Source organism: Spea bombifrons, chromosome 1 (genome assembly GCF_027358695.1).
Source record: "Spea bombifrons isolate aSpeBom1 chromosome 1, aSpeBom1.2.pri, whole genome shotgun sequence".
Lineage (NCBI taxonomy): Eukaryota > Metazoa > Chordata > Amphibia > Anura > Pelobatidae > Spea > Spea bombifrons.
In genome coordinates, this window is record NC_071087.1 from 154,461,165 (window position 1) to 154,474,783 (window position 13,619).

At 36.8% G+C, this 13,619-nt stretch overlaps 2 protein-coding genes across 2 annotated transcripts in view; both read left to right on the forward strand.

Moving 5' to 3' along the window:
* The window catches only part of C1QTNF3 (C1q and TNF related 3), a 278,698-nt gene that overhangs the window by 263,271 nt on the left and 1,808 nt on the right, over positions 1 to 13,619 (forward strand). The gene's annotated exons all lie outside the window — the stretch shown is intronic.
* ADAMTS12 (ADAM metallopeptidase with thrombospondin type 1 motif 12) overlaps positions 1 to 13,619 on the forward strand; it is a 161,570-nt gene that overhangs the window by 76,443 nt on the left and 71,508 nt on the right. Inside the window, exons 5-9 of the mRNA XM_053448139.1 lie at positions 3,371 to 3,454; positions 4,107 to 4,231; positions 8,046 to 8,195; positions 9,684 to 9,824; positions 10,666 to 10,810. Of these exons, the coding sequence (XP_053304114.1) occupies positions 3,371 to 3,454; positions 4,107 to 4,231; positions 8,046 to 8,195; positions 9,684 to 9,824; positions 10,666 to 10,810 (645 nt within the window). The remainder of the gene's footprint in view (positions 1 to 3,370; positions 3,455 to 4,106; positions 4,232 to 8,045; positions 8,196 to 9,683; positions 9,825 to 10,665; positions 10,811 to 13,619) is intronic.

The window sequence follows — 13,619 nt, forward strand, 5'->3', positions numbered from 1 at the left end:
AAGAAAGTGAGGAAGAAGAGGGGAGGTATACTCTTGTAGCAGGACTGGAGAGGAAAAGGATGGGTTATTAACATCTAATAACCCAACACTTCAACATAGCGAAGAGGAAGTTACTCTCACAATTTGAGATTGACACACAGTCCCACAGATGCAACAACAGAAGCATGTGAAGGTTAAGAAGAAGACTCGTCTACTTGGAATATACAAGGGCCTAACCTCAACTGAAGCTCTAGAGACTGCTAAATAAAGGCTCACAGCACTAGCTACCAGACTAGAGAAATACACTAGAGAATCAGAGACCAGAAATGTTCTTCAAAGAACCATCAAAGGTGTACTCCCATTTGCAGTGCAACAATACAGTAACAGCAAAACCGCCAGCAGCAGAAACCATCACAGTAGCAGACATCCAACAGCGTCATTAACATGAAGAGTTGGACAGCACCTGGCCCAGATATGGTCCACACCTACTGGCTAAAGAAACTGACTGCAGTACATTAATGCCTAGCAGCACAAATGCTCCCACCCAGACTGGCTAACACAAGGAAGAACAGTGCTGACCAGGAAAGACCCTAGTACGGGCACTAGGACTAAGATCCTGTGGGACTTCCAGATCCAGACAGAGAAGCATGTACAGGCCAATCAACCTGACACCAAAGTAGTAGACATGGACCAGAAGACAACAGTGGTGATAGATGTAGTGGTGCCAAGTGACAGCAACATTAGGAAAAAGGCGTATGAGAAGGTGGAGAAGTATCAGGGTCTGAAAGAACTAGAGGGGATGTGAAGATTGAAGGCCTAAGTGACTTGAGGCTGTGACTCCTAAGCTGGGAGAGTGGCTCCAACAGATTCCAGGAACAATATCAGATCTCTGAGTGCAGTGCTAGAAACAGCAAAAACGGGATACTGTGCAGAAACTCCCAGGCCTCTGGTGGAGGACCTGAGGTTGAGAAAGTCAGATACCACCCATAGGGATGAGAAAGGAATCTTTATATATACTGTATATGTAATGGAAGATGTAGGTTTTCAATGACACATACTGCCATTTAAAATGCATACATTTTTTATGTGTTTAATGTGTGCTGTACAGGATATATTTATAGTACAAGGAAATTTGTACACGCAAATAAGGATCTTAAAAATCATAGCACTTACTACCGCCAATATTTAATTGCCAGGACTTGCTTGCATGTTTCATCTGTTTGTCCCATTTAGTTACTTATCTCTTTTCAATTATGTACGTCAACATATTTAAAACTTAATTATTTTGTAGTTTTTTTACACTGAAGAATCTTGTTGTGATTGTTTATAACAAATATAAATCTGCACTACATATACAATGTACATATATTAACAGGAATTTTAGACATTGGCCTTCTTGTGAGTTAGCAACTTAATGAACATAAAGCTACTTGGAAGCCATGGACACCAATTTCAGCTGGAACACATTAATGTTAATCATTTCATGGAACATACTTGCTTAAAAGCATATGCATGCTTAAACCTGCATTCACTATTTAATACTCGGAACACAGGTGTTTGTCTTTCATAAATATCCAGAGGATGTTTGTCCATGAACTCTTGTCCACGTGCAAAACACTATTCCCTCAATGATCCACAACACCTAATCACACAATTGTGAAACAGGGGATCAGGGTAAGCAAAAAATGATGTCTGTAGCCTACTTTGGAGACAGTGGTCAATAAAACACTATTAGCTAATAGGGTGTTTCCCCTATTTTACTTGATAAACTGAATTTCCTGGAGACATAGGAAAATGAGTAATGCTTGAATGTCCTTTCAAGGAACATAGCAGTGACGGTGGCAATAAACCTGAAGTAAGTGATGAATTTCATGTTTCCTAAAGAAACTAGTTGAACAGACATTTTCCAATTTGTCATGTTTTAAGGTGATTCACTATGGCGCAGGAAACTCTCCTGCTGCACTGAACAGTACAGTGTGAGAATCCTATTCTAGGCTATGCTTTCGCCTTAGTCCAACTAAAATGTACATAGACAGCTGGCTGTGACACCCTTGGAAGGAAGATTCCTGTAATTGAACTAACAAACTTTTGTAAGCAGATCCTACACCTTGCATTACAGGAGTGCTTCCGTTAGCTGCTACTCATGTGGTAGTGCTTCCTGCTGGACTATGGACACAGGAAGTGCTCACCTGTTGGATAGCTGCCATTAGGGTGACCACATGTCCCAGATTGCCCAGGACAACGGCGCAATGGGACTTCATGTCCGTGTCCCGGGCAGCCTCAATCCGGGACAATGCATTGTCCTGGAATGAGAGCTCTCGGGTGCCACGTTGAAAATTATTGAGCGCATAGGCTCAATTTTTGCCAATGTGTAAAAATGAGGGGGAACCGGATGGAGGGTAAAACTCCACTTTGGTCTCCAGTGAAAATTCCCAATGATGGCTAGGGGTGTGACTAGTTGAACATGGGAGGGAGGCTAACCCCAGTTAGACTTAAGTAGGCTTGAGTTTGAGAGAAAGTGGGTGGGACATGGGCTGGAGTAGATATGACCAAATGTTGGCCCTTTGCCTAGAGATTGAAGAAACCGACCTGGTGTTCTGTGGAAGCATTTTTTAATTCAGAGACTCTGGGTAAAACCCAGCAAGTTTCCAGTAGTCTGATTATTTTTCCAATTAGCGCATTTTCAATACGTTAATGACAACCCTAAAACCGTCACCAGAAAAAACACACTGCAAAATATACACAAATCTACTAATAAAGTCACAGAATAAATATGTCCCCCAATTACAGAAATGGCAAATGTTGATCATGTAAGTAGGCAAACAGGTGTGTTTGTATTTATGAATGCATGCGCAGACAGATTTATAGGATCTGTAACAAGAAATGTGCATTTTCAAATGCTACTTTCATATTAGAGATAAAAAAAAATAGAATTTCTGAATTTTTTTATGTAAAAAAAAAGTTAGACTTGGTTGCACTAAAGTGGTTTAGAAACAAAAGCCTACCACGTGCTAAAACCCAGCCTTTTCATTAAACAATTTGAAGAATAACACATACAGTCTCTAAAAACACATGACATCACTTACAGGGGTCATGCGTGTTACAGTAAATTACACAGTAAAGAAAATAACCAAAATTTATTTTTAACAATCTAATAATGAATAAAAATGACTCACAGACGATTAGGATGACTCTGTAAAAGTATGCTGTGACTTCCATCTATGCAGGAAAAACTAATTATGAGCAAAACAGTGTCAGGATGATACAGTACTAAACACCCAGCAATTAATACAACTGCTTGGGAAGACAGGGATTCATTATTGCGCTAATAATATATAAATGTTATTATTATATCGCTGATCATATCTTACATCATCTTGTTAATAAACAGGTTACCGGATTGTTTCATGATGCAAGCATTGGTAACGCAGTTCATATCAAAGTGGTCCGTCTGATTCTTCTCGAGGAGGAAGAGGTAAATTTGCTAACCACAGGTAAAGGTGTCACAAGTAATTGAATGCTAATCCTTTCACAGAATGCAATGGTAAAGTAGGGGATAAAAACAGAAATATATCGGGCCAGATCCATTAACTGGGAGACAAAAGTTATCAATCTTTGATCTAATGTTCTTCCATGGGGACGTTGTAACTTGTGATAGATTTACTATGACGGAAGTAGAATGTAGGCCATTTTCTCAACGTACATTCAGATGTACAGAATTCAGCATACATCTGTATAGCCCTAGATATAATACAATCTTAAATTTCAACCACACATGGAAGTCATTTGGTCAACCTAGTCTGCTCGGGTTTCTACCTGCTGTTAGACCAAAATCCTAATTTTATTCTTGGTCTTGTCATTTGGTTACAACAACCCCTATCCCCCTAAAATACTGTTTTTAATGTTACAAGGTCTGTAGTCATATCAGAGACAGGATTCAATAATTATTACCATAGGTTTAAGTTAGATATCACTTATTTTGTTGTACCGTTGATTACTTAGGCTCCGAATTTTACGATTTTTTTTATCTGTTTGTTTTGATTATTTTATATCATTTTTATTTTAATTAAGCATCAAAATTTTATGAAGCACCTTGCACGGTATGCTATTTGGCTTTTTTCATTTAGGAAGGACTGAAAATAGTTCATCACGCAGACCAGACCTTGGCAAGTTTTTGCAAGTGGCAGAAGAGTATAAATCCTAAAAGTGATGCGCACCCAGCCCACCACGATATAGCTGTACTGCTAACAAGGTATTGATATTAAAAACACTATAGGGGCCACTTCGGACTGTAAGGGTGCCAGGGACTGAATTTATTAACTCAAACTGTGCTTCTGAAAGGGACTGTTTGCTGTATCCGACAGCGCTTTCAAAGAAGTATGCATGTTAACCCATTCACACCCACAGACGTACCTGTACTGAACTGAAATTAAGTAATTCAGTGAGAAGTTGTTATCAAATGTTCTCAACTAGGATATAATCCAACTACGATCATGCAATTTTCCTTTTACATGCATGTTGCCCATAATCTGATTCTGGACATAATTGTGCCAGTAGGTCAAATAAACATTATGCATTCATAGTTATGTTATTTCAAAATCATTCAGACAACCCAAGTCGTAGTGTGCCTTTTTATTGAGATTATCCTGTTTTTAAGAAGTTGTAAAAGAAAGTTACACACTCAAATCAGATTTATTTTGGAGAAAAAAAAAAACCTTTTTATGAGAAATTTCCCATTTTGCTAAAATGTTACATATTTGGGGACATTGTCCGAACATTTTCTTCAGTAACAATATTTACCACTAATATCAAGAATACGTAATCCTTGTTCATTTCAAAACTTCGATTCTTAAAAAATTAGAAAATAGTTATTTCTTAGTTCTGTTATCCCTCTTGTAATGAATATTTCATATTTTTTTAGATTTTAGCTTAGTAGGAAAAAGTCAAATTATTTGGAGCAGAACGAGTTCTTTCCGACGCCGCCTCTGCATTTCGCTATGTGATCCCTGGAAAACTCGCTGAAAGTTTCATGTGACCTTCAAGAGCTTCTTTTTCTGACAGATAATAATTGTTTCATATATTCTGTGTTTCAAACTGAGATAGTTCACCCGATCACACTGAAGGAGTGTAGTTAATACCGCTGCACGCAGTTCTAAGTATTATGCATTTCGCAATTTGTCATTTTTTTGTTGTTTGTATCAAAATATGGTAATAATCTAAGAAATATTTTCTAAGAAGTCCTTAAATGAGCTAGTTTACATCCTTCGTATATGTCCTTTAAGGTTAAGGGCTACTTTCAAGTAATTAATAAAGGACGCGATACGCAAGATCTTATGTACGTTATTATAGCAACTACGTCTATTCTAAGCAGCTTGCAAGCTTAATCTGCGGAACATGCATGCTTTACAGTCCTTTATACCGGTGTATTTTAGCTCATTTTGTATGTTGTTTAAGTGGTCATACTTTGTTGTGACATTCAGGCATAGCCAAAAAGTTAAGCTCTGTTGTAAAAGGATGTCTATTACTTGTAATCCGTTTAAGAGCAGAAGGGATTTTTTTTAATGTTTTATTTCCAATTTTATTTTAGCTCAGCTGGACAAGTAATAGCGAGCAGAACGAGTTTATTCTAGCATTGCCTGCACATTTGAATATATGATCTTTGAGAGTCTTGCTGAATATTTCTGTGTAACCTCCAGAGTTTTTTTTAAAAATTCTGATTTTATCAGATGGACTCTTAGATGATGTTTGCTCCATGTAATTTATGTTTAAAATTTCACTGGAGGATAATACAGGAATGCTTTTTTTTTTTTGCAATTTGGCATTTATGCTGTTTGCTATAAAAATATAGTAATGACATTTAAAAAAAAATAATACTAAAGTCAACAAGGGTTACCATAAAATTAATTTGGAGGAGGATTAAAAATGAACTAAGCAGAAACAAAAGTGCACAGCGTTCATCATGCATTGTGGCAGAGTTAGAAAAGCAATCTACGCAATCAGAAGTCAGAGCATTCTCTATTCCAGGTAGGAGCGGTTAGTAGGTTGGTCGGTGACCAATCGGCAACATCTGTGCAAAGTAAAGAAAAACACACTCATTCTAGTTAAAGTTGATTCCTTCTATTGAACAAGAAAAAGATGCAAAGTCTCTAGATTTTAAGCTTGCGAGCAGGGCTGTATCGGTTTGTCTTAGTCTGTCAGTTCTTGTCTTGTCATATCCCTTGAATTTATGTATTGTATTAAGTGCTGCGTAAACTGTTGGCGCTATATAAATAAAAGATAATAATAATAATAATAATAATATAAGCATTTTGTGACCTCAGAGGTCTTATCTTCAGATAGAACGGCAGAATAAGGAGTATATGTATGTATAGGATTTCCTTAAAATGATGCAAGTGGGAACCAATAAAACAACTTGGTACACGGAATTGGTGATCTTGGTTTAATCGATCTCCCTTGGAGTTGAAGCTGTTGATATATTAAAATATTCAAGTTTTCCCGTCAAATGTGTTAATGAAGTTGCCCTTTAATATTAACTAATTCATTGATATTTAATATTAATATCATCTATATGGTGCAGGCGTATCAGTGGTTTAAAGGTTCCATTGAGAAATTCCTTTTCTAGGTTAACCTATTGTGAAATCTTTCATTTGCAGTATAGCGTTGTTAGGGGTATCCCTGGTGTCTTCCTTTCTGGAGAGATTTTTTTCTCCTATTGTCTTTTATTATACATTGGGTTCAATGCATTGAGCTTTTCCCTGCCGATAAACAAACATGGCCGCCACAGAAATGTCCTTTAAATAAGTGTAGACACTATCAGTGGGAGTAAAAGCCTCACTTATTACACACTTGTATGGTATTTATCCATAGCAGGGTTTCAAGATTTTGGGGATTTCTTTTTTTTCTTTTTTGTTTTACAGCATGAGTAGATAGATACAGCGAAATAATTTATAGTTTAATAATTATTACGTTTATTTAATAAATATTGAAATTCTGAGCCAAAGGATTTTTTATACATCATATTTCTAAAGATGTCACATATGAGTTTATGTTAAAGAGTAGCATGTATGTGTCACTGATTCTCAAAAGAAGTGCGTTTCAAGGTCATCTTGGTTTATCGCACATTTACACTTTATTTACATTTATTTCAAAGCACTGTTTTCCAATGGCACCCACTATGTAGTTTTTATTGTTACAGTGGACTCGAGAAAATTATGTAAAATCCCAAAAAAAAGAAAACACAAAAGTTGGTAAAAAAATCTGCAACTGCTCGTATGTATGAATAATATGGTGAAAATATTCCCGGTTCAAGAAATGGCAATGAAATTGAATAGAACAACGTAGTAACAGTATTCAGTTTATACTACAAGCTGTCCCTCTTCTTTTGTGAGCTTGTCATATTCTTCAGAGGAGTACTTATCAGTTTTTGGAATCACTATAATAAACCTTATTCTTTCGTGCTCAATACGAGCGCTCTTGAAATACTAATCCTTTAATAGCCTGTTGTGAATATTCTGTGTTCCAACTTGACAAATATGTTCTAATACCGGTCCTTGGCTTGTCATTATTTAAAGATACACTTATTTGGGTCACCTGCACTCAAGCAGGGATGTCAATCTTAACATACTGAGAGCAAAAGCAACACCTGGGAATCGTATATATCACCATAGCAGCGTAGAATAGGAAGGAGGCCTAAGTGTGGCCCATGGCTGGATATGCACGGCCGCATGTTGCGCTTTTTGCTCATGAGTTACAGCTAGAGCAACAGGTTTAGTGACTAATGAGCACTGGACAGATGGCCAATGTGGGCCTTCTTTTAAGAAGATGGCTACACTAATGAAGGTTAACATGGCTTCGTTTATATCTACAGAAGGCAAGTTGGGTCCATCCTACCCTCGAGCTCTAACACAGATACCAAAGTCTGGAGTGGCTTTCCATGTTCTATAAGACAAACATTAAAAGCACTAAGTCTAAAACAAAATAACATTTAAAGCACGTGATGCTATCCAAACAGCCCTCTTAATATACTAATGTTTTGTATTTTTTGTTTTGTTTTGTGCTTTTCTTAGGAAGGATATTTGTGTTGGGAGAAACAGTCCTTGTGAAACTTTGGGTCTGTCTTACCTCTCAGGGATGTGCCAACCTCACAGAAGCTGCAACATTAATGAGGACTCGGGTCTTCCTGTAGCCTTTACTATTGCACATGAAATTGGACACAGGTATTACTGTATAAACAGATCTTCTAAGGTGATCGGTCTATAGTAGAAAATAATACAATTTGCACTTCTTCTTAAACATTAAGTAGCTATTTCTTTATAGAACCTGCAATGTACGGTAATCTATCTTACACTGAACGTGTTATGTTCCCTCCTACCATGTCATTACTTGAAATCTCTATCTCTTGGACCATCTTCAACTCCCCAAATTCATCCCTCACATTCAATCCCTCGCCAGATTCTGCCACTCACCCAGGAAGCCATAAAAATCATAGTTTTTTCTCTCATCACCTGCCTTGACTATTGCAACACTCTTCTTGTTGGCATTTCTCTATCTCAACTCTACCCAAAATGCTGCTAGGCTTATTTTCCTTACACAACGCTCTTCTTCTCCAATCTGTAAAGCCTTCTTCTGGCTCCCTATTACCTCAAGAATTAAATCCAAAAAATCCTAACATATAAAGTCCCCCATAACACTGCTCCTCCATACATTTCTGCCCTCATAAAAATAACCCCCCCTACTCGATCTTTACATTCCACTTATGGGCTAAGGCTTTCCTCCCCGCTTACACCTCTTCCTTTTTGACTTCACTCGGGCTGCCCCATACCTCTGGAACCTTCTTCCACCGAACCTCGAGCTTTCACCCTCCCAACATTCAAGAAAACTCTCGAAACCCACTTCTTCAGAAAAGTACTACTATATGTGGCTAGCCCTTACCTGCCATTAATACAACCCCCACTACATATCCCCTATATCCTATACCTTATGCTTCTCTTCAACCCATTCCCGCTAGATTCTAATCCTACAAGCGAGTTTCTTTCTTATCGAATGTATGAGTTTATCTTAGCCTGGGAATTCTAGTTTTCTCATACCCATGGGCCAACCTGTGCAAGGGTTTCTGTTGCAAATATACCTCCAGCACCCTTCTCTGGCATGCAGCGGCTTATAACATAAGAGGGGACGCCATGGTGCTGCCTTTTACCAGCTCCTTGCCCTTGTTTGCCTATCAGGTAGGGATAACCCGCAGAATATTCACATGGTGCTTTGGTGCTATGACTTTAAACTGCCCTGGAAAGCCAGTTTAAAGTGTGTAGCACCATATGATCAGCAAAACATTTATTTATAGAAATCTAGATGATTTCTTTGAGTTTATAATTATTTAAATAACTGCCTGTTAAGGTTATTTCCATTAATTTAAATGCATTAGTTATTTTGGTGGCTTAATAAGAATAATCTAATGATATGCCCATAAATTAATGCTTTCCAATTTATACTTGCTATATGATTTAACCTAATTTGCGTACAGAACTTGGGATAACATGTAACATATAATTAGAGTCTAAGATGTGGTTTTTTTAAACCGTTATTTTTATGAAAATTGTGGGGAGTTAATTTTACAGCTGTCTGTATATTTTAGTATAATTTTTTAAGAATCTCATTTCAGAAGGCTCCGCTTGCGCAAAGTCACGATCCCTGTTATTATCCCTCAGTTTCGGAATTCACCATGATGGGCAAGGGAATGACTGTGAATTAATTGGACAACCATTCATTATGTCAAGACAACTAAAATACGACACCTCACCCCTAACCTGGTCGCCATGTAGCAAAGAAGATATCACACGGTTCCTGGAGTAAGTAGTGTGTGTGTTTTTTATTTTATTATTTTTCTTAAATTATTGCATAGTCTACCAGTAAAAAATATTTGTTAACATCTCTTTTCATTATTCATAGTGAACAATATTCTTTTTTGTATACCTGGATATCTTTCCAATATGTTTCGTTACATGCTTAGGACATGAAAACTATTAAACACTATATTTTTAGAGGCATCTAAAAAAAAACACAAAAAACTCATTGCTCCATTAAATAATATTATTTTTAATTAATTAAAAAAATATTATTTTAATTCTATAAATATCATGGCCTGTTTCATTTTTAAATTCCATCCTGAATATTGACATCAATTGTGATCATAGGTAAAAAACAGGAGGGCTATGAAAGGTTAACGGATATGCTTACTATTAATATATGTTTTTTAATATGGTAAGAACTATAAGTTTCATATTTTTGATGCCTTTTCATCATGCTTTATTATTTCGCCGCAATAAACGGGTGTGTGTTTTCTAAATAGACCGACTCTTTTCTGTGAGCTCAGAATGTTTGCTGTTCTACAGTCTTAAAAGTCACAGTAACGTGCAAGCAAATAGCAGAAAATGTGTTTAAATATTAAATTGTGTAAGAAAGGTGTCTGTAAAGCCGCATTACAAAACACCCCCTAAAGCAAAAGTGTCCAATTCAAAGGCTGGTTGGTAGTATAATAAGGATATATAAATATTTTTAAATATAAAACTGAATTTTATTAAAAAACTGCAAGGGTTGAGCATCACGTTTTGTATATCCCAATGAATATATATATATATAATTTTTGATAAATTGCTTATATGATAATATAACTATGCTCTTGTCTTATAGTCGAGGATGGGGGTTTTGTCTCGATGATGTACCGGTGAAGAAAGATGTTAAGCCACCATTTGTTGCTCCTGGAGTCTTGTATGACCTCAACCACCAATGCCAACTGCAGTATGGCCCTAATGCAACAGTCTGTGAACTGGTAGATGTAAGTTTACCTTCTCTTATATTTTATATTTCCCAATAACCCTCATATAGCTGTGTATTATTTATTAATGCTTCTAGTCTAGTCTTGTCTGTTAATGCTTCTAGTAACGTAAAAACCCCAATCAGTCCTTGGTCTTGTCTTATAAAATCGGGATACATGATAGCCATATATCTATCCCATGCGTGTTTATATTCACTCACTGTATTAAACTCTATTACTTCTACTGAGAGACTGTTCCACTTATCTACCACTCTCTCAGTAAAGTAAAACTTTGTTTCATTTCAGCTAAGCCTCTGACCCTCAAGTTTTAGCTAAAAAGAGAGCTTATGACAATTTACCAAAAATTAACAAAATTATGGATGAAATGTATAAAATCTTTATATGTATACAGGTAACTCGATGGCATTTAATGTCATTGTTCTGCCCATTTTTATAAACATGTTTCTGCTTTCCATTGTGGAAATTGTATATTTCTGTATGTCGTGCCATTAGTGGGTTAAACTTTTATCAGAAAATAGAAAATTTCAATTATGTAACAAGTCGTTTGTGTTTCTTTGTATGCTAGAAGCAATTACTGTCCAAAGTTCTAATCAAATATGTTGTGCCCCAGTTTAAATTAGTTATACAATGTTACAATGGTAATAGACAATTTTTGTCCACGATTGTCAATAGATAAATCAGAAATGTGGTAATTTACAAAGTAACAGTTCAATGCTTGCATTTCTCCAGTATAGGGTTAAAAAAAACATGTTGGTAGCTATGGAGAATTCTGATTGTTAACTTTGACCATTACAGGATTCCTTTTTGATGATCATTCTTTATCCGTAGGGTATAATTAGATGTCCCCCGCTATGTGCTACAGACCTGCACGGACAAAAGAGCAAAGGCTGGTTATAAAATAGGACATCATTACAAAAGATTCCAAAGTTTTGACATAGAAACATAGAATTTGACGGCGGAACTATTCAGCCCTTCTAGGCTGCCCATTGTTGCCACTGTAGGAAACCGTGATCAGATTCCTTATAACTGTAACATAAACCTCTAACATTTCTTCTGTGAGGCTCTTCCACTTATCTACCACCCTTTCAGAAAGTAAAACTTCTTTACATTACACGTAAAGCTCTGATCCTCATATGTTGTGTGTCAGAGGATGCATCTTTAACCCCTTAATGACAAAGCCCGTACATGTACGGGCACAAAATGCATTGTTTTCAATGGGTTTAGGGACCACCCATTGGATCATTTTTCTAATAAAGATATGCAGAAAACTTTGTACATGTGGTTTGAACTGGTGATGAAGTGCCGCATGCATTGTGGGATGTGTGTACAAATATTCCACCTACGGAAACCTACACAACCTAATGTTCTATGGAAAGGAGAAAGCTGAAGGAATTGCATTCTGGTTCTTATAAACTTGCTTAGTACTCTCTCAATATATAGTTATCGTGTTGGTCTGCCTCTGGTCCTCTCCGTAGTAAACTCTCATCCTCCCTGGTTCCGTCCACCACTCACCAAGGCCTACTTTGTGTCACAAAACATGACTCTGTAGAGAAATTATTGAAATCACACTTACTTACTTAAAGGGAACGTTCACCATTTTTTATTAATAGTATCGGATAAAAAATACGTTTTTGTATCATTTAATGAGTTCAGAGAGTTATCTTGGCCAAATCTACTAGACAAGCCTCTTGACTCCTTATTATACTGCCTGTAGGAAACAAAAGAATGACCACTATGTCTAGGGAGGCGTGGAGCATCACCCAAATACTGCATGTCTGACAACAAACGATTCCACAATGTCTGCAGATAAAGGAAGTTTATTGGAATAAAATGAGATGAAATCAGGTTTTTGGTCAATTCCGACCATATCCTGTGGTATAATTATTAAGTCCAGATGAAGGCTGGCACCTTCTGGCCCGGGAGACAGGTAAAGCCAAGTGGCCACATTGGTCCCTTGCCCCTCCCCTGGTAACTCACACATGCACTGGCACACATATTTACACAAACGTTCACTCTATCGTACACTCTAACACACCCTTACACACTTATGCTAAAATACAATCCCTCTCACATACACATTCATGACCGGCCCTTTGTGAATAATTTTGGAGCAACGCTACTCCCGAGCTAGACCGCCCCTGCCCAAGTCTGGTAAACTCCTAATCCTTAACAGTTTGGAATGTTGGTTGAATCAACTATTTAGTTGTGTATGTTAATATGTAAACTGTTTCAAATGTAGTTATGTGTAGAAACTTCTCCAAATAATTAATCACAGGAGGATCCATTGGCTTTACAATACAAGTTAATTAGGATTGCTTTCTGTAGCTTGTGTGATATTAAAATACATCATGGGCATTTTAATTGGCCCAGTGCCCCAATAGTTAAATGGAGCCAGATCTGCTTAACAAGTCAATCGCTAAGAATATAAGGTGCGAAATGTAGAATTTGACAACAGATAAGAAACATTCGGCCCGTCTCGTTTTGCCCTTACAATTATCCTCCTTGTACTTTGTTTAACCCCTTTATAAACTCAAAATATCATAACATAGACCATAGTAACAGTTCAAAAGTAACTCAATTTTATTAAAGCTCAATTTTCTCTTCCTTACTATTTACTATAAAATCTCTGTGAAGGCTCATATATTTATTACATTTAAGCTTATTTAACCCCTTTAACTTTTAACATATGACCATTCTGTTAGTCAAACACCATCTATCTAAAATTTCCTTTTTTTTCTGAAAATTGTCCCATCGTCTCCCGTCTGCTGGATTAACAGATGCTTTACAGGTCGTTAAATTATTATACAAT